The sequence below is a fragment of the Urocitellus parryii genome, chromosome 11 (assembly GCF_045843805.1).
Source record: "Urocitellus parryii isolate mUroPar1 chromosome 11, mUroPar1.hap1, whole genome shotgun sequence".
In the NCBI taxonomy this organism is placed as follows: domain Eukaryota; kingdom Metazoa; phylum Chordata; class Mammalia; order Rodentia; family Sciuridae; genus Urocitellus; species Urocitellus parryii.
The window spans coordinates 36,241,423-36,265,741 of NC_135541.1; the positions used below are offsets into that span (position 1 = coordinate 36,241,423).

Below are 24,319 nucleotides of genomic sequence, written 5' to 3' on the forward strand. Positions count from 1 at the left end.
TACTCTCATTCCCACTTCAAATGAAAATGCTTTATTGACCAAGGGATGTGATTTTCTAAGAGTCATTTGGTTCTCAGAAGTAATACCAAGTACAAATTAATCTACAACTATCTTAAGGAGATAAGAGGGTAAGTAGTAGTAAGATTGCAGGAATTTCTCTTCAAGCATGCAGGTGAAATTTCTAAGTGCTTGCTGATGTTTTCCTGCTCTAACTTGTCAGCATCTGCTCATAGATGTATTCCTGAGCCATTGTGCAAGCGGGTGGTATGGATCTACCTACAATAGTCCTTCAGGGGCCACTGGCCCCAGAGGAAGTCTGGCTCTTGGGTGTCTTAGCACATCACACCAATATTATTAACTCCCTCTCCAAGGTCATCTCCAGAGTGAGAGAAGACTCCAGGGAATGTGGGGAAGACTGAACTTTCTTCTAATTCATGTTATGGTAGCAGATACTATTCTACTGTCATAGACTCACGTTTGGACAATTGATGTAACCTACAGTTGTGGTACAGTGTGGTCAGATGGAAAGAGGATCGAATGTGGGATTGTGATTGAATTCAGGTTTTACTACTTATTAACCATGTGTTCCTGCCCTCAGGGAACATTGTTTAGTGGAAAGAGAGACGTGGAAAATTTTTTCCAGAAAAAAATAACTATTTTGGTGCATGTGCAGAAGTCCATCAGAATTCTTCAGAGGAAGCCTTCCCAGAAGAATTAGCATGTGAGCTGAGACTTGAATGATGAGGTCAGGGTAGGAAAGAAGAATAGGAGTTGAGCAACATGGGACAAAGGGCATGAATGGGACAAAGGGCATGAATGAGGTGAGGGCATAGAAGCATAAGAGACCTTGGCACTATATTCAAAATTATCAGTATTGTTAGAGCATAAAATCTGTGAGGGAGAGAAAGTGGCTGGTGATCAGAAAGATGAATATGCCTCAACTCATGAAGATTCCTAAATGATAAAGATAGACTTCACCCTGTTGCCTAGGGGAGACCATGTATGAAATTCAAGCCTTAAAGTGTTGGAAGGTTATGTTAAGAGTTAGGGTTAGGTTATGTTAGATGAATTGCTTGGCAGCAATATAAAAGATAGTCTGAAGGGTGCTTGACCTTTATTTATTTACTTTTAAAATATTTTTTATTTGTAGATGGACACGATATCTTTATTTATTTATTTTTATGTGGTGCTGAGGATCAAACCCAGTGCCTCACATGTGTGAGGCAAGCACTCTACCACTGAGCTATAGTCCCAGCCCGGTTCTTGTCCTTTATGAGCCTTGGTTGCCTTTTCCACATAATTAGAAAAGTTAATGTTAATACCTACCCAGCTACTTATAGGGCTTTATGAAGGTTAAAGAAATAGTATTTGTACAAATACTTAAAAACTTTGAAACCCCCCTCCCCAGTTATTAAAATTTATTTAAAACATTTTGAGTAAACTCTATTAAGGGAAAACAAAATAAGATAATTTCTTTTTTACTTAAAAACTTGACAGTGGTTTGGTTTTTTGGTTTGACTAGAAAATATTGGTGGTTAATTTCAAAATATTCACGTAAAAGATGCCTCCATAGCTTTTGAGATAAGTAGGCCTAGACTGTTTGTTTTTAGGACAGCTGCTTTGGACCCATGATTGATTTCAAATAGGCTTAGGGTAATTTACCTGTATAAGAAAAATATTGACACACCCAGTAGGGTGACTAAAAAAAAATAACAATGTTGTGAATGTGGAGAAATTGGAACTCCTCATTCATTGCTGGTGGGATTATGAAATAGTATACCTATTTTATTTTATTTTTATTTTTATTTTTTTAGTATACCTATTTTAGAAAAGCAGTTCGGTAGTTCCTAAACAAGTTAGACATTACCTTATTACTCAGCAATTCCACTATATACCTAAGAGAAACTAGAACTTATGTACACACAAAATATTTTGCATAAGTGTTCATCACAGGATTATTCATTTTTAAAAAGTGAAAACAACCATCAATGGATGAATAAACAAAATAAGCTGCATCTATATAGTGGAATATTACCTGGCCATAGAAAGGAGCAAAATACTGATTGATATACACTTCAACATGCACAAACCTTAAAAACATTATGCTAAGTGAAAGAAGCCAGTCACAAAAGACCACACATTGGATGGGTATGGTGGCACTCAGCTGTAATCCCCACTATTCAGTAGGCTGAGGCGGGAGGAACAAAAGTTCAAGGCCAGCCTCAACAAGTTAGTGAGACCCTGTCTTAAAATTAAAAAAAAAAAAAAAAAAAAAAGGACTGGGGGGCTGGGGTTGTAACTCAGTTGGTAGAGCTTTTGCCTTGCATAAAAAATATTAAAATAAAAAAGGACTGGGGATGTAGCTCAGTGGTAAAGCACCTCTCCAGTACCAAAAAACCCCCCAAACAAACAGACAAACCCATATTGTATGATTCTATGTATATGAAATATCCAGAATAAGCAAATCTGTAAAGACAGAAAGTAGGTTTGTCATTTCCAAGGGCTGGTGGGGAGGAACAGGGAGTGACCATGAAAGGGTTCAGATTTCTTTTGGGATTAATGAGAATGTTCTAAAATTAGTCATATTAGTTGTACTTCTTTTTTTTTTTTTAATTAGCTACACATGACAGTACAGTGATCTTGACAATTCATACATTTGAATCAAATGGGGTATAATTTCTCATTTTTATGATTGTACAGGTTGCAGAATCACATTGGTCATACAGTCACCTATATACATACAGCAATAATAATGTCTATTTTATTCTGCTGCCCTTCCTATCCCCCCTTCCCCTCCCCCACATCACTTCTCTCTATCCAATCTAATGTGACACACTTCTTTTTTTTTTCTCCTCACAACATCATACATGTATTCCATCCCTATAACGATGAAGGTCTCCTTCCATCTTCCTTAGTTGTACTTCTTTGAATATGCTAAAAAATGATAAATTTTATGGGGTGTAAATTGTGTATCAATTGCTATTGTAAAACAAACCACAACAAAAAGAAAGAACAAATTTAGGACATAGCACTGCATACATAGAAACGAAGGTTGGTATCGCCTATGATCTAATGTATGTTCCTCAGAGGAAATAATTATTTGAGTATTTCAGGTGCATCATGTTCCTGAGCATAGTAAACTCTTAAATCTTTGTTTAAAGAATGACTATTATGATACAAAAGAAAGAATCTAGGGTATAAATTATTGCAGGACTGTAAATCTTAAGTAAAAAAAGATAGGAAATAAAAGCTATTAGAGATAAGAGAACTTAAAAGGTAACCAGTTCCAAACTAAATGTAAATGTTTATTGGATTTCCTTTATATTTCTAGTAACGCAGCCATAAAATATATTACTAATAAGAGCACTATAAATACCTAAGAATAAACTTAACAAGAAATGTTCAAAAGCCTGTGTGGGAGCTGGGAATGTAGCTCAGTAGAACACTTGCTTAGCGTGTGCTAGGACCTGAGTTCGAGCCCCAGCACTGGTGGGTGGGGACTGGGGGGGTATGGAACCTACAAGGGGAAAATGTTTCTGTAAGGGACATTAAAGATATACCATGAAGGGGCTGGGGTTGTACGATCTTCAGCACCACATTAATAAATAAATAAACAAACAAACAAACAAAAATAAAGATATTGTATCCATCTACAACTTAAAAAAAAAAGATATACCATAAAGATACACCAAGTTCATGGGTGGAGACGCTTAATATTCTAAAGATTACTTCTGTCCCAAACAGATCCATATGTTCTATGCAATGGCATCTAAATTCAACTGCATTTGTGGGGAAGAATTAACTAAATGATTATAAGTACATATGGAGGAAAAAATGTTCCCCCAAATCTAAGAACAGCCAAGAATATTTGGAAGAAGATGATTTTCTATGCCTAAGAGTAAAATGCATTTTATATCTATAATATTAGCACAGGATTAGCAAACATCATAAAATAAAATAACAACAGAAAATGCTAACATCCATTGAGCAATTGTTCTGTGCTTTGTGGGTATTTATATAATTTAATTCTCATGCAATTCTATGTAGGTAGTTATTGTTTTATTTCCATTTAACAGATTAAAAAAACACTGAGATATAGAGAGGTTTGGTTTAATAACTTGTCCAGAGAGATAGAAATATATGAAAAAGGAGGTGATTGCCAGAATCAGAGTTAGCAGAGTTTAATTCTAGGAATTTACCCATATATAAAAGTGAGTTATATAAAATTGTTGAAATATAAGAACATTATTCATAGCATTATAATAAGAGCCAGAGTTAGAATTAGCAAATTCTAACAAGAAAAAAAGGTACTGGTTAAATGAAGTGCCCTTTTACAGTTTTATATGTGGTCATTTAAAATTGTATGGAAGCTCGCCTGGTGGTGTATACCTGTAGTCCCAGCAGCTCAAAAGGCTGAGACAGGAGGATTACTTGAGTCTAGGAGTTCAGGGACAGCTTATGCAACATAGCGGAACCCCTTTCAAAAAATTAAATAAATTAAAATTGTATGACAGGATATTAAGTGATACACATAATGAGAGTAATTAAACAAAAGATTACAAGACAGCATGATCCCATTTTTAAAATGCATATGCTGAGAAAAGAGATGGAATTTATTCCAACTATGATTTTCTTTGATAAAATTCTGAATGATTTGTATTTTCTTCTTTTTGCTTATCAATATTTTCTAATTCTAACACAATGAAATGTGTTTCTTCTCTAAGGAAAAATATTTTCAATAAGATTATTGTGCTGCTTTTGTTTTTCAAAAGCTAGAGTACGAGGTTGTGGTCATCCTTTCATTGCACATCCTGCCAGCTGCTCCTGCAGTCCCTGTGCTTCCCTTATCCCCATGTGTTGTCATGTGGTCATGAAGGATTGCCAGCATTCACTTTTCTGTCTCCTGCTTTTATATCCTTGGTGCCTGGAACAATGTCTGACTTAATAAATGATTCAGGAAGGAAAGTTGAAACAGAGTGGGAATGAAGGAGAGAAGAAGGGAAGGAGAAAGGACACCCATCTGAAGAGGTGTGGGTCTGAGGATATGTTTTTATATTTAGGCCAGCTTTGTTCCCCAAGATCCAAAAATAAGTGGTGAATGTGAGCATTATACTACTTAAATAATTCTTTAGACTAATACAAAAATTAAATTACTCCCCCCAAAAGTCTTTGGTCTCACTTTAAGTCTGGTTGTAGGAAACCAAAATTAGACATAAAAAACATTAATCTGCAGAAAGGCAGTGAGGATGCCTGCATTTTAAGAGACCAGAATGAATCGTGCCCAAATGATTGAGAAAAATGAAGGCTGTTTCAGCAGAAAATGCTGGCACATTTTCTTTCTTTCTTTCCCTTCCTGCAGTTGTGCCTGAGAGCCATTTTTAACAGAGGACTTGGCAGATTTGGGAATTGTTGCCTGGTTGCCTTTCTGACTTCTGGGTGAAAGATCCTAAAGGAGCTTGGGGACTGCCCAGTGGCCCAGCTGCTCATATCTTGTACCTGTTTAAACATTCATTTGCTTGGGGAGAAAGCCAGAGAAAGGGACCTAATATAACTCTGAGTGTTATTTTTATTTCCAGGATGGGGAACAGTTTGTGAAGAAAATTGGTGGTATTTTTGCCTTCAAGGTGAAGGATGGTCCTGGGGGTAAAGAAGCCACCTGGGTGGTGGATGTGAAGAATGGCAAAGGATCAGTGCTTCCCAACTCAGGTCAGTGCAGCAGTAACTGGTTTATGGAACAATGACTGGTTTACAAAGACTATCAGCTGGGGAACTGGAGTCTACTTGGTTATTCCCCAAAAGTGGAGTTACAGGACCTTGTTAAAGAACCATTGAATCTTGGGTACAGGAGTAGATCAAAGCTGCCTCTTCCCAAGATTGGGAGACTCAACCACAGAGCTGACAGTCGTAGGCTTTGGAATTAAATAATCTTAGGTTGGGGGGCTGGGGATGTGGCTCAAGAGGTAGTGCGCTCGCCTGGCATGCTTGCGGCCCGGGTTCGATCCTTAGCACCACATACAAATAAAGATGTTGTGTCCTCCAAAAACTTAAAAAAAAAAAAATATATATATATATAAATCAATCTCTCTCTCTCTCTCTTTAAAAAAAATAAAAAATAAAAAATAATCTTAGGTTGGGGTCCTGGCCCTGACTCTCTCAGATTCTGACCTTGTACCAGTTATTTACTTCTCTTTTAACAGTTATTTTCTTATTTGTAGATGGGCCTGATAAATGGTTCCTATTTCATAGTGTTAATGGAAGGGTTAGGAATATTCTTTGAATTAGCCTAAAGAACACGGTCCAGTGCATGGCTATATGTATGGCCTTGGAAGACTGGCTTTGCTACTATTTCCTCTTCTTCTCATCCAAATCTTTCTTGAATTCATTCCAGTCACCTTTTGTCCTGATCAGTATCATAAATCTGTTTTTGCCAAAGTCATCAATAGCCAGTATCTTGCTGAATTCAGTGGTTAATTTCTCACCCTCATGATATTATAATTCCAGCTTTTCCTCTTCCAGGCTGGTCCTTCCTGGCCTCTCTTGCTGATTTCTCCTTGTCTCTCAAGTTCATGAGTGTTACAAGGCTCAGCTCTATTTCATTCACTCCCTGGGGATCTCATCTAGTTTCATGCTTTTAAAACAATCTACAGTGATGATTCCCAGATGTATGTGTTTAGCAAGTATCCAGCCACTGAACTCCAAAGGGTTTATCCAGCTGCTTAAATGACAAGTTTTCTAGGACACCTGTCTTAGGGCGTTTTCTGTGACTATAACAGAATATCACAGACTGGGTAAATTATGAACATTAGAAATGTATTTGGCTGGGGCTGAGGCTGTGACTCAGTGGTAGAGCGCTTGCCTAGCATGTGTGAGGCACTGCGCTCAATTCTCAGCACCAAGTATAAGTAAAATGAATAAAATAAAGGTCTACACATCTAAAAAAATATTTAAAAAAAGAAATGTATTTGGCTTATGGTTCTGGAGACTGGGAAGTCCAATAATGAGCAGATGTATCTGGTGAGAACTTTTCTTACTGCATTATAATATAGTGAAAGGGCAAGTGAGTGTGCATCAGACAGAACGAGAGGAGGGAAGAAGAAGGGTGGGGCAGAACTTACCCTTTTTTCAGGAGCCCAGTCCTGCAACAATGGCATTACTCTATTCATGAGAGCAGAGCCCTCTTGGCCTATTCACCTCTTCAAGGCTTCACCTCTTAATGCTGTTATAATGGTCATGCAATTTTTAGAGGAAACATTCAAAGTATAGCAATACCTAGCAGACATGTCAAAGCTAACAAGTGTCAAACTGAACTCCTGATCCTTCTCCTGCAGTGTGTACTCCTCCCACTATACTCATGTGTTCTACTATTTCCTTAGTCCAAAAGCCTTGAAGTCATCCTTGACCCCCACTTTCTCTCAGACTACACAGTCTAACCCAGCAGCAAATCCTATCCTCTACTCCTACCACCTGGTCTGAGCTGTCCTCTTATTTTTGCTGAGTCTGCTAGCTTCCCTTCGTTTATACAACTAGCCAGAGTGATCATTTAAAAACTCAAGTCCAGTTTTTGCCCTCCTCTTCTCAAAACCATCTGATGACCTTCAACTCATTCCAAGTAAAAGCAGAAATCCTACAATGGCACCTCATGATCTGTCCCCAGTTGTTTTTTTTTTTTTTTTGGTCTTGGCACATTCTCCCTCACTTTGCACCAGTAACACTGGCCTATTTGCTATTTCATGAATGTGAGGTATTCTCGATGGTGTAGGGGATTTTCTGCTCTCTGTTCCCTCTAGAATTGTCTTCCTCAGATATCCTCCTGGCTCTCCCAGTTCCTTCAGATCTTTGTCCCAGGGGCCCTTCCCTAACCACCCTTTTAAAAATCATACCCCATCGTCATTCCCAATTGTGTGTGTCTGTGTGTTTTTAATCATTTTGGATTTTTTTTTTAGTTGTAGTTGGACACAATACCTTTATTTTATTTATTTGTTTTTATGTGGTGCTGAGGATTGAACTCAGAGCCTTACCCTTGCTAGGCGAGTGCTCTACCACTGAGCCACGACCCCAGCCTCCTATTGTGGTTTTCTACCTTATTTTTCTCCATAGTATTTGTTTCTCTGTGATATACTATATAATAATTTTTTATTTATCTACTTATTGTTCATCTCCCCATGTGAATTGTAATCTCTGAAGGCAGAGCTTTTTGCCTGTTAGATTCACTGCTGCCTTTCTAGCTCCAGAACAGTACCTGACACATGGTAGTCCTTCAAAAATCAGGATGTTCAAACAACTGAATGAATGGCACTCAGCAAACCTTCACTCAGTGGTAGCTGTATCACACTGTTAAATTTCTCTTGTCTGACAGGGTTTAGTGTAATTTAGATGTATGATAGATTGGGACCAGCTTTTTGAAAGGTTTAAAGGGTCATGATAGGAACTTTGAAAGTTATTTGATACATAGTGAATCCTTTGTTTTTTAAATAGAAAATAGTAAAAGTCAGAGCTGTATTTTAGAGGATGAAGCTGGTGCTTTGGACCTGATGAACTGGAAAGGGAGTGATCAGAGGCAGAGAGAGCAGTTAGGATGGATGTCACCATTGAGTGAGCAGCATAATGTGGCAGTGAGCAGAGGAGTGTTGTTCAAGATCAATGCTGGGGTTTTTGAGGTGAAATTGGTGGGACCTGGAATCTGTGTAGAAGAGGTCTATCACAAATGATAGTGCTTCATTTTTGATACAGTACTGAGGAAGGTCCTAGAGGAGATGATGACATCAGGAGCACAGGCACAATGAAAGGAGGGTTAGCCTAGCAGGGTGGGATGAATACTTCTTTCTCTGAAGGGGCACTTCAAGGGGAGAGCAGGTTGACAGAGCTCCTGGAATAGAGTGTAGAGCTTGGAAGAAGGAGAAAAAGTTAAGAGCATTTTATGTGCACTGTTGATAAGGAATCAGTGAGAGGATAAAGAAGGAGAAGCTAAACAGTGGTAAGGGCCTGCATCTGGTATGGGCAGTGTGACTTTTGTTGTGAAGATTCCTGACTTACACATATCTTTTTTTGTTTTCCCCCCCAAAACAAGTAGGCACAAAAAGATTTTATATCTGCATTCTACAAGCTGCCCTCTAAGGTACAGGAAGTAAAGCTAAAGCTTAATCTGGATTCTAGCTTTTAGAAATAGAAAGAGCTTTGGGAAAAATAATAATGCCATTTTTTTAAAAATAACTAAAGTTAGTAGTTTGTAAGATTATATTCTGATATTTTCCAATAAATGTTAAGGTGATTTTGAAATGTCTCCTGTTTCTCCTGTTTCAATGTTTTTGGTTAGTCATTTGTCATGAAAGGTAATTTGCTTGTTGAATGGTTTCAGAAAAGCCTTATTCCCTGCAGAGTGACTTTTCTCATGTGCTCAGGTGCTGAAGAGATCTTAGCCTGGGGCGGGGTAATTTCTGCTGAAACTGACACCTGTTGGCAGTCAGCAGTGGTGTTGAAAAATGGACTTAGCCAGTAAAAGCCACCACTGGAAATTGCCAGCTCTTTTTACATCCACTAACAAATGACCATTTGTTAGATATTAGCTATGTTAAAGCATCAGTAACTTGTCCTAGTTTGAACTGGCATCTTAAGGAGAATTGCTAATTCTTGTGACGTGTATATAGGGCTAGGCTCTTGTTAAAGAAGTAAAATTCATTTAAATATATTTAATTTGCTTGTATTTTAAGAGCTTGGTAATGATTATATTAAAGACTTGTAGATTTTGTGCACTTTCCATAATCTTTTCTTGCTTCTGGGTACCTTTTGGTATCTTTTTCATGAGTTCTGCCTTTCCCATCTCTCCATTGAAATGATTCACATAGCATATCTCCAAGAAGCCAGCTTTGGTTTATCTAACATTACATGATTTATCTAGTATTCCTTCATTTATTCTTCCCTCCTAGCACTTGAGTTCTCAACCTTATCCCTTTAAGAGTAACATGACAGAGAAAGCTTCAGAGTCTTCTACCTCCAAGGTACATTAGAAGGAACATAGCCTTTGGAGGTACCTAGACCTTGGTTTAGTTTGGGTCTTGGCTCTGTCCCTTACAAGGTATATATCTTCCCTGAGTCTAAGTGTATCATTTAGAAAATGGGTGAAAATAACCTGTAAAGCTGTTTTGAGGATTAAATAAGGTAGGGAAAGCACCTAGTTTTATAAGTGCATACTAAATCCATGCTTCCACCCCAATCCATGTATTAAATACTGATTAGTTTACATGCATAGACTTGTAAGCTAATCCCCCCAAAAGGACTGGGAGAACTGAGAAAACATCTGGGATTCATTAGATGCTAATGAATTGGTGAAGGCCCAGTCAAAACTAAGTTGAGGGATTATGTTAGTCAACTTTTTGTCACTGTGACCAAAATATCTGGCAGGAACAACTTAGAGAAGAGTTGATATATTTTGGCTTATGGTTTCAGAGGATTCGATCCATGGCCAGCTGGCTCGATTTCTTTGGGCCTGAGATGAAGTGGCACATCATGGTGGAAGGCATGGCAGAGGAAAGCTGCTCACCTCATGGCAACCAGGAAACGAGAGGGGGGAGGGGAGAAGGCACACTACTAGTGACCTAACTTCTCCAACTAGGTCCCACTTCCTAGTAGTCCATCCAACTATGGATGAATCCACTGATGATGTCAGAGTGCACATGACTATCATTGCCCAAAAGCCCCACCTTTGAGCCTTGCTGCATTGGGGATTATGTTTTCACCATATGAGCTTTTGGGTGCATTCTAGATCCAAACTATAACAGGAATGTTTGCATCCTTCCTATAACCAAAGAAAGCCATATAACACAGGAGTTGGGAGTATGGGCTTTGACAACATGAATCTGCTATGTGATCTTGGGCAAGTTTTTTGACCTCTCTAACTCTCATAGGATTGTTATAAAGATTAGATGAGTCCAGGTATGTGAACTGCTGAGCATTGTGAGGGTACTGTAGATGTCAGTATTACAGCAGCCACAGATTTCACCCCTACCCCAAGTCACCTTTCAGTAACTAGGAGTCCTTTCTTGGAATATTAGAACCAGGCCCAACTATCTCACTTTGTTAGCTTTTTACTTCCCTCTCTTTAATATATATATCTACAATAGAACATTTTCTAGACTGTAAATTCCTTCACTTTGAAGGCTTTAAACCTTATTTTCCCCATAATAAGAGAAAATTTCATTAGTAGCTAAGATAGAATGACATTGAATTAGAGACTCTTCCTGAGTTGTAAGACATATAATAAAAACATTTTTTTTCTCTCTTGCTAGTTATTTAATAATATGGGCATGCCATGCTTTAACAGTTTACCTCTGTCTCAATTAAGGCACAGGTTGACTGAGCCATTTACTGATTGCTCTTTATGTGCAAAGCATTCTTCAGTAGCCTGGGAACACAGCAGTGAACAAAACTGATAAGGCTCTGCCCCCTTGAAGTTTTCATTCTCTTGGACAAATACAGGCAGAAAAATATGTAAATATGTAAGGTGGTTTCAGATAAGTGCAGTGAATAAAAAGTAGACTAATAGAAAGTGCCTTGGTTTTGGAAAGTGTTCAACTTGAATTTGAGCTAATCCTCTTTTTTTTTATTAATTTTTTAATCCTTAATGAGAAGTGGAGCCAGCTGCTGAAGCACTATTGTTATATTGGTAGATTGCCTAAAATATCGACTGCTAAAAAAACTGGTCTCTTAGTGAAATTTTTTCCCTTTGCATTTGACACATCCCATTTGCCCAAGGTAAACATGGCTGATTTAGCAAGGAGATATTAGTCCTTGTTGTTCAGTCTTTTTACTTTGATGATACTAAAATTAACATTTTAAATGTTGTATTGTTTAGGCAATGTACACCTGGCATGAAAAATTTAGAAAAAATAGAGAAGAGTACACCAGAATTCTACCACATAGCCCAGGAATTGGTGAATTATGCATGTAGACCAAATATAGCCTACCACCTGTTTTTTTTTTTTTTGCTTTGTTTTGGTAATATTTTTATTAAATTCTATCCTATGGTAAAAGGCATAAATCTAAGTGTACACCTGATGAATGTTTGCAGATGCACACACCTCCCAGGTCAGGATGGAGAATGTTGCCAGCATTCCATAAGCCTCCCCCAGGCCCAACCCATCACCATCCACATTCTGTTCTGAATCCTTCACCACAGATTGATTTTATTTATTTTGGAAATTCATATAAATGGAACCATACAATATTTACTCATTTTTAAGTCTGGCTTCTTTCACCTGGCAGCCTAAAATTTCAGTATTATGGTTGCATGTAGCAATAGCTTGTTTTTACTATGTGAATGCCCTGGAATTTGTTTATTGACTGATTGTTCCCATCTTGGAGGCGTATTCATAAAACTGTTCTGAACGTTCTTTTGTCTTTTAATGGATCTGTTCTCATTTCCACTGGACATATACACAGAGGTGAAAATGCTAGGTTATAAGGTACAGTGTGGTTAAACGGGTTTTTAAAGTAGATGCACTATTTTATATTCCCTTCCACTTAATATGAGTTTCAGTTCCATGTTTTTGACAGTACTTGATACTGACAGGTTTTTTTCTTAAGTAATATTGATTGAGGTATAATTTTTATAGAATAAAATCTACCCTATTTAGTTGAACAATTCTATAAATTTAGACAAATGCATAGATGTATAACCACTACCAAAATTCAAGATATAGAATATTTCCACCACCACCCCCAGAAAGTGTCCTCATGTCCCTTTGTGTTCATCCCCCTCCTCCTGCCCTCAGGACCTGGCCAGCACTGATTTGATTTCTGTCCCTGTAGTTTTGCGTTTTGTACAGTGTCATATAGATTGTATCATAAAAGTGTAGCTTTTGGAGCCTGCTTCTCTCATTGAGATTCATGCATTGTTGCTTGTATATTGTCAAGTAGTTTCTTTTTTGTTGCTGAGTACTTTATCCCCTCACCGGTTGAAGCACATTTGGGCTCTTTCCAGCTTTGGGCAATTACAAATAAAACCACAATAAACGTTCACATACTGGATTTTGTGTGGACGTAAGTTTTCTTTTCCTTTTGGAAAATATGTAAGTGTAGGATAGCTAGTTCACATGGTATGTGTATATGTAGTTTGTATGAAGCTTCCAGTCTGTTTTCAAGAGTACCTGCAACTCTGCTATTGGGTTGACTTTTCAGTTGCTCTTCATTCTTACTAGTGCTGATTTAATATTTTATATATACATATATATATAATCACTACCCAACTATATATATATATTTTTTTAAATTTCAGCCATTCATTCTAGTAGATATGTGGCATCTATCTCATCTTAGTTGTAATATGCATTTTCCAATGACTATTGAAGTTAAGCACTTTTTAATGTGGGTTTCGGCCACTTAGAGAGCCTTTTTTTACACTATGCTTATTATCATTAGCCCATTTTTGTATTGATTATCTGAGCTTTTCTGAGTGGAAGGAGTTCTCTCTGTGTTCTGGACACAACAAATTCTTTGTCAGATATATTTGAATTGCAAATTTCCTCCTCTATTTGCCACCTGCTTTGAAAATAGTTTTTTTGTTTATTTATTTATTTTTATGTGATGCTGAGGATCAAACCCAGGGTCACACACATGCGAGGCAAGTGTTCTACTGCTGAGCCACAACCCCAGCCCCGAAAATAGTTTTTTTTTTTAATATTTATTTTTTAGTTGTAGTTGTCAATACCTTTATTTTTAATTTATTTTTATGTGGTGCTGAGGATCGAACCCAGGGCTGCACATGCACTAGGCAAGTGCTCTACCGCTGAGCCACAACCCCAGCCCCTGAAAATAGTTTTATTAGAACCCAGCCACACATTTGTTTGTGGATTATTTGTAGCTGTTTTTCACTACACAGGTAGAGTTGAGTAGCTGTAATCCATACTTGGAGACCCACAAAGCCTAAAATATGAAGTGTCTGATTCTTTTTTTTTTTTAAGTTGGACACAATACCTTTATTTTATTTATTTATTTTTATGTGGTGCTGAGGATCGAATACAGTGCCTCATACGTGCTAGGCAAGTGCTCTACCACTGAGCCACAACCCCAGCCTCCCCACCCCCACCCCCCACCCCGTGTCTGATTCTTTATAAAGCAAATTTGTTAACTTTGGATCTAGGTAACTGTATCCATTTTCTTTTATTACATAATAAATTATCACAAAATTAGAAGCTTAAATAATACACACATTTATTGTAAATGTCCATGGTTAAGGAGGCTGAGGACACCCTCACTGGGTCCTCTGCATAGGGTCACACAGGCTGCAATCAAGGTGTTGGTCAGGGCTGGGCCCTCATCTGGAGGCCTAGCTGTGGATGGGTTGGCATCCATTTGCTGGCAGGATGCATTTTCTATGGATGTGAGAATGACAGCTATAGTATTTTACTGGCTCCAGGTCAGAGTCCCTCCAGCTCCTGAGGAAGCATGGCCCTCTCTGTGAGAAGGTCACTCATGGCAGCTAGTTTATCCAAAGCCAGTGGAAGAGTCACTAGTGAGTCTGCTAGTAAGATGGAGGCTTATATAACATAAGAAAAATTTCAGGACTGCCATTCCCTGACTGTCACCACACTCTTTTGGCTAGAAGCAAGTCACAGGTCCTACTCAAATTGGAGGGAAGGGGATTACACAGTGGCATGTATGTATGACAAGAGGCAGAGGTCATAGGGGTCACCTTAGATCTGTCCACAATAACTATTAGTAATTTATTGCTGTCTAAGTGGAAATATTGCTGTCTAAGGGGACAGATGTTTGTCCTGTTCTTATGTATTTGGATACTGTTTTAAGCAGAAATGAGATCATACAGCCTTTTTTGTAACTGGCTTATATAGCAAAGTCATGTGTAATATAACATGAAAATTTCTTCAGGTCAGTAAGTCTGGATTCACATCATCCCTTATAATGACTACATTGTATCTCATTGTATGACTATACCATAATTTACTGAATTAATTAATTCAGTTAGATATGGAAGTTGTAGTCTGTGCACGTCTTACTAGGCTATTATAGAAGTGTAGATGAATGCCCATTTCCCCATGCTGCTTCAGACTGGGTATGGTTCTATTGCAGTCAGTGGCTCTTGACTAAAATGTGTATGGAAACTGAACACTCTCCCTTTTCTCTTCCTTCTCCTTCATGTCTCTGTTTTAGATAAAAAGGCTGACTGCACAATCACCATGGCTGACTCGGACTTACTGGCTTTAATGACTGGTAAAATGAATCCTCAGTCGGTGAGTTTGATGTATATCCTGTTACTAGGTGGATCTTTTAGCCCTTCCCATTCAACTTCCTTCTTGAAGTGCAAAGTGGTCAGACACACAAAACTCAGTGTTCTCCCAAATGTTCACCTAAAAATGGCAGGCACCTGTGGAATGAGCTATGTGCCAGATACCCTGTCCTATGTAATGGAAGAGTAGGAAATAGGTCCATGCTTAGGGTAAGCACAGTTTGGAACAAGACAGATCTTAAAAGATCAAATGTGGCCAAAGATCCAAGGTGCCATACTTGGCTTGAAGTCACTGGGGAGGGTGGAAGAAGGAGCAGCCACGTGTTCTAGCCATCAGAGTTTGCCTCACAGAGAAAACAATACGGAGTGGGCCCCCAGGATAACCAGAAGATAGTAGTGCACAGTGGAGAGGAATTCACGCTCCCAGTGGAGGGAGGATGTGCTGGGAACAGACATCTTTGCCCATGTTCTTTTTTTTCTTTGAACTGTCCTTCCCTGATGTCCTTCCCTTGTCTTTTGAAATTAGCTCAGATGTTATCTCCAAGGATTTACTTCCAGGTTGTTGGGGGGATATAGCAGTTCCTCTTCGAACCACTTACTGGGCTGTTAGCTTAGCACTTACCATAGTGCCTTAATGTGCCTGTCCCCATTAGATTGTGAGTTTCAGAGGACAAACCACATCTTATTGATCTTTGTGTTTCTAGAACTTAGCACAATGCCTGATGCTTTTAGGGTTTATAAACTATTGCTGGATTAAATTTTACTTGTCTAAAATGTATTTATAACTTATTCGGATCATCCTGGTCCCAAAATGATCTATTGTCTCCTTATACTCAGGTGGCACAGCATTCAATAGACAGGACAAGCTGAACTTTCTGTCAACTTGATACATTGAAAAATAACAACAAAAAACTAAGACCTTTCTTTTAATTGCCTGAGCCTTATTCATTTCAGGTCCTGTTCCTGTTGTTCCCTGGTAATTCATAAGATTAGCCCAAACAATCAACTCTGACTCCCACTTATATTCCTTTTTAAAACGCTTTTTAGAAAGAGATGTGCCTGTGTGCCATTTTAGCTGAATCTACACCATGGCATTGACATTTCTACCACAGAGCCTGCTCCAGAAACCTGGACGAAACAGAGGCCACCAGTATAGGAGCTGGCTGTCATCCTCCTTCCCAGCTGCTATTCCCAGTCCCATGGCACATACTGTCCACAGCCTTGGCAGGGTTCTCAAACTTCACACATCTGCTGTCCTCATTCCCTCAGTTTATCTATGTTCTGCCTATTTGGGGGGGGAAAGGTGTTAGCTTATTTTCATTCAGCACCTGTTAGCACCCAGTGGAATTAAATATTAAAATGGCAGACATTTCTATTAATGTGCTGATGGCCTTCCCTTATGCTCAGTAGAGGATTTGACTGGAAATCATTAAATGCAATGGAAATTCTACTTTCAGTGTTTGGCTACAGTTGAAACAAAGCAGTGTGCTCTCCAGTCTAAAAGCACACATGAAGAACACCTAGGGGCCAGATTAAAATGATCCTTATGTTTGGGTTCTCTAAAGAGAGAGATTCATGTTTTCTCTATTAGTTTAAAAAAATTATTTTTTAACTTAAAAAAGGAGAAGATGATGAGTTTCTCTTGGGCTGCTACTGGTCCATATTTCTAAATGACATATGTTAAATATATTGTGTCTGAGAGAACTGACCTTTAAATCATCAGACAGAAGGCTTTGTGCCATATAAAGAGGGAAATATTTAGTTTGTCCAGACAGAGGAGAAAAAAAAAAAGGAATTAGTCACCCTTACCGGGAGGTATAGAAAAAAAAAACAGCAAAGATCCTTACTTTTCAGTGTACTTGTGTAAAAGCTAAGATTATCAGAAACTTTTCTCATCTAGCTCTTCCTTACTTCAGGAATTGAGTTAAAAAACTGAGATCATGTCAAGGAAATCATGCTTCAGTCCCAATTTTGCTATTTCTCTAGAGTTTCCCCAGGATTTTGTTACATGGTAACATTGTGAACATTGTGTGATCTAATCCCAGGCCTTGTTAAATGGAACAGCTCATAGCCCCGCCCTTCAGAGTGGTCTAATCCCTCTCACTGAGCCAGAGAGTAACTTGAGCACCTACAGCAGAAAGCCTGTCCTCTTGAGGATGGAGAATCCATCCTTTATCAGGGATAGCAAAGAGCAGAGCAGTTGGTGGCATTTCATCTGCATGGTATTGAATCCCAAGAGTTTTCCAAATGTGTTTTGAGTGCTTCTTCTCCCAGAAGTTTACTGAGAATTTCAGTTTGTATTTCCAACCTATATGTAATGTTTTTAAATGAAATCCATCTAGTATGAATTTTCTTTGCCTAATATTGAGGAAAAAGTACCACCTTTGAGTAAAGCAGGTAAAGACAGATTCCGTTTCTAAAAGATGTTCCTTCCAGTGCTATAGGTAAAGCATGTCCTTTATATATTCTTCTTCCTGAGGAGAATTCTGGTTCTATGTCTATTCCAGAAAACCAAGTGTTGTATTTTGAATAAAGTTATGTGATGTAGATAGCAGATCTCAGGGATGGATAGTCTAGAAACATTAGCAATCTCAAAACAAAAACCACCAAGTAATAAGTATTTTTTTGTCTTACAGGCCTTCTTTCAAGGCAAATTGAAAATCACTGGCAACATGGGCCTGGCAATGAAGTTACAAAATCTTCAGCTTCAACCAGGCAAAGCTAAGCTGTGAAGAATTCCCTTTGGCAACTTTGGAAAATCGAGATGAGATATATAGATATATATCCACATATTTCATTGTCAGAACTTAGACTGAAACTACACATTGGCAAATAGCATGAGACAGATTTGTTAAATGGGTGTGTAACCAATTGTGTTTTTCCTATGCTCTTGGTAAACAGAGCCTGATGGTGTCCTACTGCTTTGAGGAATTGCATACAACTGTGCATGACAAAGTTAATATGGTAATTATGGTTTGGGGTAAATTAGTTTCAGAATAAAATTAGGAACAGTAAAAATCTAAAAACTATGCAAACAAAAGCTCTCATTTTGCTTAGAAGTTATATTAAAGGATTATTCTGCTGAAGATTCAGTGTAAGTTTTTCTTGGGAGAACTAGGGAAGAAACAGAAAAGCAGAAGCTGACCAGTAATTAGTGTTATGCACTTAATGACCCGAATCAGTTTCTTACTAATAATTAAAATTCTGTACTGGGATTTCAAAACAAAACAAAACTTGTAAACTTTTGCATTTCATGACATCAGAAAAGATTTTTTTTTCTTCCCAAATAAAGTGATAAAATCAGAGCTTGTGTTGGAGGAAAGGGCATTTATAGCGAACACAGGCCTATTTTTAAAGTAAAAATATTTGTAAATGGGTTTCTTTCTTGAAAAATCAGGGTATTAGTGTCATAAAAGGCTGTTGCTAAAAATAATTGAAAAAAGTTTAATTTTAGATGCATAGTTTTCAAATTATTATCATAATCATTTAAGTTTATAAAGCTCTCAGCTTTTTATTATATTTTTTCTTTTTCACATTTTGGTTTAATTATCTGTATTTATCTTCCTAGTTTTTCTAATTCTAATGTTATTTCTTACATCTAAGATACGGGATAAATATAATGCTTTTGAAAGAATGTTTAATAGAAAATTAAAATAACTCTTGCTGATCTCCTTTGTTTCATTGTGTATGTTCTTTCTGCTCAGGGTTTTCTAAGTGATGGAGTATAAAAGAAACCTTGGGCTGGGGTTGTGACTCAGTGATAGAGCACTCGCCTAGCACCTGCGAGGCCCTGGGTTCAATTCTCAGCACCACATAAAAATAAATAAATAAAACAAAGGTATTGTGTTCAACTACAACTAAAAAATAAATATTTTAAAAAAAAAAGAGAGAGAGAGAGAGAAACGTTGGAGTTTACCAGCTGAATGCTTCTGGATAGTGCCTGCTGGGTGCTTTGACATGACGAGACCAGCTCTCCTTAGGGAGTCAGTGTGGGGTCATGGGAAGAGCACCAGACCAGGGCCAGGAAACTTGCTTTTCTTAAGTAAACAGCTGCCAGACTATTTCCTAAACTATTCAAGGAAGGGATTTAAGTAAATGGTCCCTGAGGGTCCTTCTGCTCTGATAATCCCAAGAGGCTATGCAGAGCATAACAGACCTGTTTGGGAGTTATGCAGGCCCACTTTCTTTGTTACTTCAGCTATAAAAAACCCAGATTGTTTGATTTGTTTTAGATGTTTGGAGCCCTTGCTGGCATTCAGCTTTGTATGTTCTGTGACCAGCAGAATAGTATTTGGTGATAGGGCCAGCGGATAAATTAAGCCAATACAAGTTGATCCCAAGTCCCATAGAATAAATTCAGAAGTTGACTTCCTAATGATAGTGACTTCTTCCTCTGACAAAAAAAAAAAAAAAAAAAAATGACTTTAAGAAAGAAGTTCCAGTGAAATGATAAATCTACTGATTTGGATTTGCTGTATTATTCTGCCCTCACTGGTCCCTGAAAACAGGAGATGCCTGAAATAGACTTTAGGATGATCCTATTAAAAACAAAAACTGGTTCTTGGAATAGAAATGTATTTGTATATAAATGAAATTTATGTGTACAACAGGTACTTACTGGAAAAAAAAAACTATCAGTTTTATTTTTTCCCTAGTGTTATGGTTTAGAGGTCAGGGTTAAAATTGTTTCTAGTTGTGTTGCCTGATCTGTATGAAAACAGTGCTGGTCCCTGACAGTCCTTCAGTAAACATGAGTTCCCTTCCATCCTCACCATTACCACCACCATTTGTTCCTGTGATAGGCTATCTATAATGTTCTATCTCGTTTCTGGAGTCTAGTTCTTTTCATTTGTTCATTTACCAAGTTTTTATTGAGTGCCTATCATAGATAAGGTACTTTCTAGAAAGTAGAGTGTTGGGCACTGGAGATATTGGTAAGTTCTTCCCTCACAATGCTTTGGGAGAGAGAGTCAAACTGAAATGCCCTCCAGCAGGTGATCAGGGTGTGGAGATGGAGAATCACAGTGAAGGTCTTCTTTGATGATGTAATTAAGGGATACATCTCTGAGGAAGTAATTTTTAAGCTGAGCTCTGAAGGTTAGGAAGGAGCAAACCATGCCAAGGATCTTGCATTAAAGGGTGGAAAGGAGTTTGGCTCATTCTTAAAATTGTAAGCGGCCATATATGCAAGCGAGAAGGACAGGCCCAAGGTAAGATCAGAAGGTACTTAGGAGATAATTTTATTGGAATTTGTTCTTTATGGTAAGACTTTTGTGTTTCATTTTAGTGCAGTTGGAGTGGTTGAAGATACAGCTTTACGTGTTTACTTTTCATGCTGCATGACTACCTTGCTATCTTATTCGCAGTCTGGAGCCCAGGCAAACAGAATAACCACTATCTAGAACATCATCTTGGCAGAGAAGAGAAATAGTGCTCTTAAAGCTTCCACTCAGAAGTGATACATATCACTTTTTCTCCCATTTCATTGTTCAAAGAAAGTCATGTGCCCCATTTAACTTCTAAACCCTACCATGTGCCAGAAAGAAAGGATGGAGTTGGAATATTTGTGAATAGAACTGATGGCCACCAAAGCAGTGAACTGAAAGCAGGGGAGTGAGTTGTCTCCAGCTATCCCCATAGCTGCTGTGTAGAGAACATGTGGGGCTGAGGGTTGCAGAATGGATGTCCACATGCAAGAAGATGGCAGAGTGCAGTAGGGTGTCAGTAGTGGAGATAGATGTGAAAAAGTAGGCAGAGGTAGAGCTGGCAGAACCTGGTAACTGGTCCTGTCTCTGCCTCTTGAAGCTAAGTCAGGACAAGACATTCAGGCCTCACCAGCCTTTAATTTCTTCTTCTGCAAAAGGGGGACCATTCATTTGGGGGTAGATGTGTCTCATTAGACCATAAACACCTTGAATATAGAAACCATTATTCATCTCCGTGTGTCCAGTGTTAATGTAGTGGCCCATCAAGTTAAGGTCAATAGCTATTTCTTAAACAAATTAGGGTTAGACAAAGACCATTAAAGTCCTCTATAAATTGTAAAATACCTATTAAAAGGTTCAGTCACATATAAATATCCTTCCATTTTCCTCAATATTATTGTCACTTTAAGGAAAAAGAAACAGGAAATTAAAGCCTGTAGCTAGCATCTTTATCTTCTGAAATTTTAGTGATTTTAGAAAGTAATACATTAAGAGCAGGCCTGGAATGGTGGGGAAACTTTGGGGTCCATCTGATGTGGGTTTTGTTTCTAGCTGTGGTACTTAGCTTTATGACCTTGAGCTAATAATAAGTAAGGACTGGAAGCTTGTTTCTCCCTGTATGAGATGGCAATAATAGTGCCAACCTGTGGTTGTAAGGATTAGCAATTATAGCTGTAAAATGTCAAGTACACAGGTACTCAGTGGATGAGGCCTAGATTTGTTTCACTTGAAGAAATTCACTGGTATACTCTGAAATAATCCTTTGAGACCAGATAATGGGCTGGCTTCAGGATGGAGAATAATTTACTTTTGTTACTATCTGCATCTAAAGATGCAGTTACCTCAAAAATCACTTAAAGTTAATAGCTTCTGTAACTAATTGAATGGGTATAGAATTATTTGGTATGACTTTCAGAAGGTTTTCATTTGGCCAAAAATTATAGTTCCAGAAGTCCATGCCATGATTGCTTGTTGAACACAAAGAAGTTGCTTGATGTTATTGACTAGAAAGGAAAGATAACTAGCCAGATAGTACCTCCTAGTAAATTACTCCGTGGGGTTGAAGTTGTTTAGAGACAACACTGACATGAATTAGGAATTTGTACAAAATGGCTCATGAGGGGCCTGAAGGGTTTACATGCTATCAGAAACAACAGCCAACTCTGGCCAAATTTTAGAGTTTTTCTCAATAGAGTGTTACAAAATCTTCTGGAAAGGGCCAACATTAGATCTATCTGGAGACTGCTGCAAACAAACAGTTCTTTAGTTCTTGGTAAGAACAGAGAATATTGGGCCAGATTTCTGGCCTTTAAGAAATGTGGAGTCTGATTCCATTTGGCTGTAACTTTAATCTGGTATGAAATTTTAGCCAGAGTTCTTGAAGAAATGTTTTTTTCAAAAGTATATCCAAAACTTACTGCAAAAAGTGATGTCCATTTAGCCTATTATACTAATAGTCATTTAAATACTTTGTGAATAGTCACAATACTGTTTTCAGCAGCATGTAGTAAGCACTTGACCTTTTAGTTGCTGTATCTGTGGCCATAAACTTTTATGTAGAATTGGGGGAAATGGATGATAGCCTTTTATTTGTTTAAATTGTAGGCAGAGAAGCTGTTAGTACTAGTTTTCTAACCAACTACCCAACAACACTTAAATTTTCCACTGCAAGTTATTGTGTAATTCACCTTTTGGAACATGGCATCTTCTGTACTGTGCAGACCTTTGTCTGTTCAAGAGTAGATGTTAGGACAGAAATAAATGGGAAAGGGTTTTGGGCATGAAGACACAGTAGTGTGGGAGAATGATTGACTTAGGCAGGCTGAAAGAGGCTTAGGGTTGGCAAAATGATACCCAAGGGCAGGGTGTGATATCAGTTCACAAATATTTGAGAGATGGAAAGACCGAAAGAGGGGGAGGAAATTTTTTGCTTAGTTGTTAGAAGTAAAGGGAAAAATAGATAAATTTCAGACTGAAAATCAGTTGAACTTCCTGACAATAAAAATCGGTCATGAGTAGACTGGAAACTCCAGTCAGAGATGTTCCTAAACCCCACTGCAAACACTGAGAGCCTTTCATTTCAAGAGATGGACGGACATTAATAGTGGCTGAAAGATCATCTGAGTGGGAGGAAGTGCTATCTCATCTACAGCCACTTGAGGATTTCTCTTTTTGCTTTATCAAAATATTTGTTTGTTTTTTACTTGTTTATACCCTGACTTGTTCATAATTTACTTTGGAGCAATATTCAAAAGCTTTTACATTTTCATAATGTGAAAAAGGCTTGAGGTGTTTTTCTGGGTTTTTTTTTTGGGGGGGGGGGTGTTGGCTTGGTTTTGTCCTTTTTTGTAGTTGGTTTTTATTTGGCCTAAGGTATTATAATCTTCAAGCCATAGAACCCTAGCTGCAGCATTGAAGACCATGCTCAATGGAGTTGGAATGTGAAGACAAGTTTGAACCCTGCCCAAAACACTCACCAGCCGGGCCATCGAAGCAGGTTTTGAATCCTCCCTGAGCATTCTTCCTAAAATAAGGGGCAGGAATAGCACCAGACTTAGAAGTCTGATGGTATTCACTTGGTTTCTGTGTTCTGGCTCTTTCTCAAGGCTGAAGTGGAGATATTGCTACCCTGGGCTCCCATCTGGAGGCTGTGGAGGAAAACCTGCTCCTGTGCTTATTTGGGATGTGGGCAGAACTCAGTTCTATGCTCCAAAGGACTGAAGTCCCTGCAGGCAGCCTGAGAATGTTGCAGCTTCTAGAGCTGCCTCATTCCTTGGGTCATGGTCCCTTCATTAAAGCTAGTCAAGTATGTCTTACATTTCAAATTTCTTCTGACCGACCATTCCTCTTCAGCTCTCCTACCTCCAGCCACAGACATGCCTCTGTTTTTAATAGCTCACATGATTAGACTAGGCAAATCTGGAAAATCCATGACAAACTCCCTATAAGGTCCATAACCTTGGATTGGTAGAACGCTTGCTTAGCATGTCTGAGACCCTTGGTTTGATGCTTAGCACTAGGGAGGGGGCTCTGTAGTCTTAATTATAGCTCCTAAGTCCTTGGTGTCATGTAACATATTCCCAGATTCTAGAATTAAGTTGTGGACATCTTAGGGGGTATCTTGTGATCTACCTATCACAATGATGTTTTTTAGGCTAGAAAGGAGACTCCACAATACATGAAATGAGGTTCTTGCCCTGGAAGGCTCATAACCCAGTGGAACAAAGTTGAAAAATATAATAATATGGCAAGAAAAGTTCAATAATGAAGAGTCTTCATAAGATGTTGTCAGAGTCCAGAGATTTGTGTACCTGATGGCACAAAGTGGCTTTTCCATCATTCTCTGCTTGTTCCTTGGTGAGTCTTATCAAGATCC

General features: G+C 38.3%; 1 protein-coding gene across 2 annotated transcripts in view; it reads left to right on the forward strand.

Annotated features, from left to right (window-relative positions):
* Positions 1–18,617, forward strand: part of Scp2 (sterol carrier protein 2) — a 105,504-nt gene extending 86,887 nt beyond the window's left edge. Inside the window, exons 14-16 of one of the 2 annotated variants that reach the window (XM_077791270.1) lie at positions 5,577–5,706; positions 15,163–15,242; positions 17,875–18,617. In XM_077791270.1, coding sequence (XP_077647396.1) covers positions 5,577–5,706; positions 15,163–15,242; positions 17,875–17,970 — 306 coding nt within the window. In that variant the 3' untranslated portion in view covers positions 17,971–18,617. The remainder of the gene's footprint in view (positions 1–5,576; positions 5,707–15,162; positions 15,243–17,874) is intronic. The other variant, XM_077791271.1, reaches the window with a different exon arrangement.
* Positions 18,618–24,319: the final 5,702 nt, after the last annotated feature.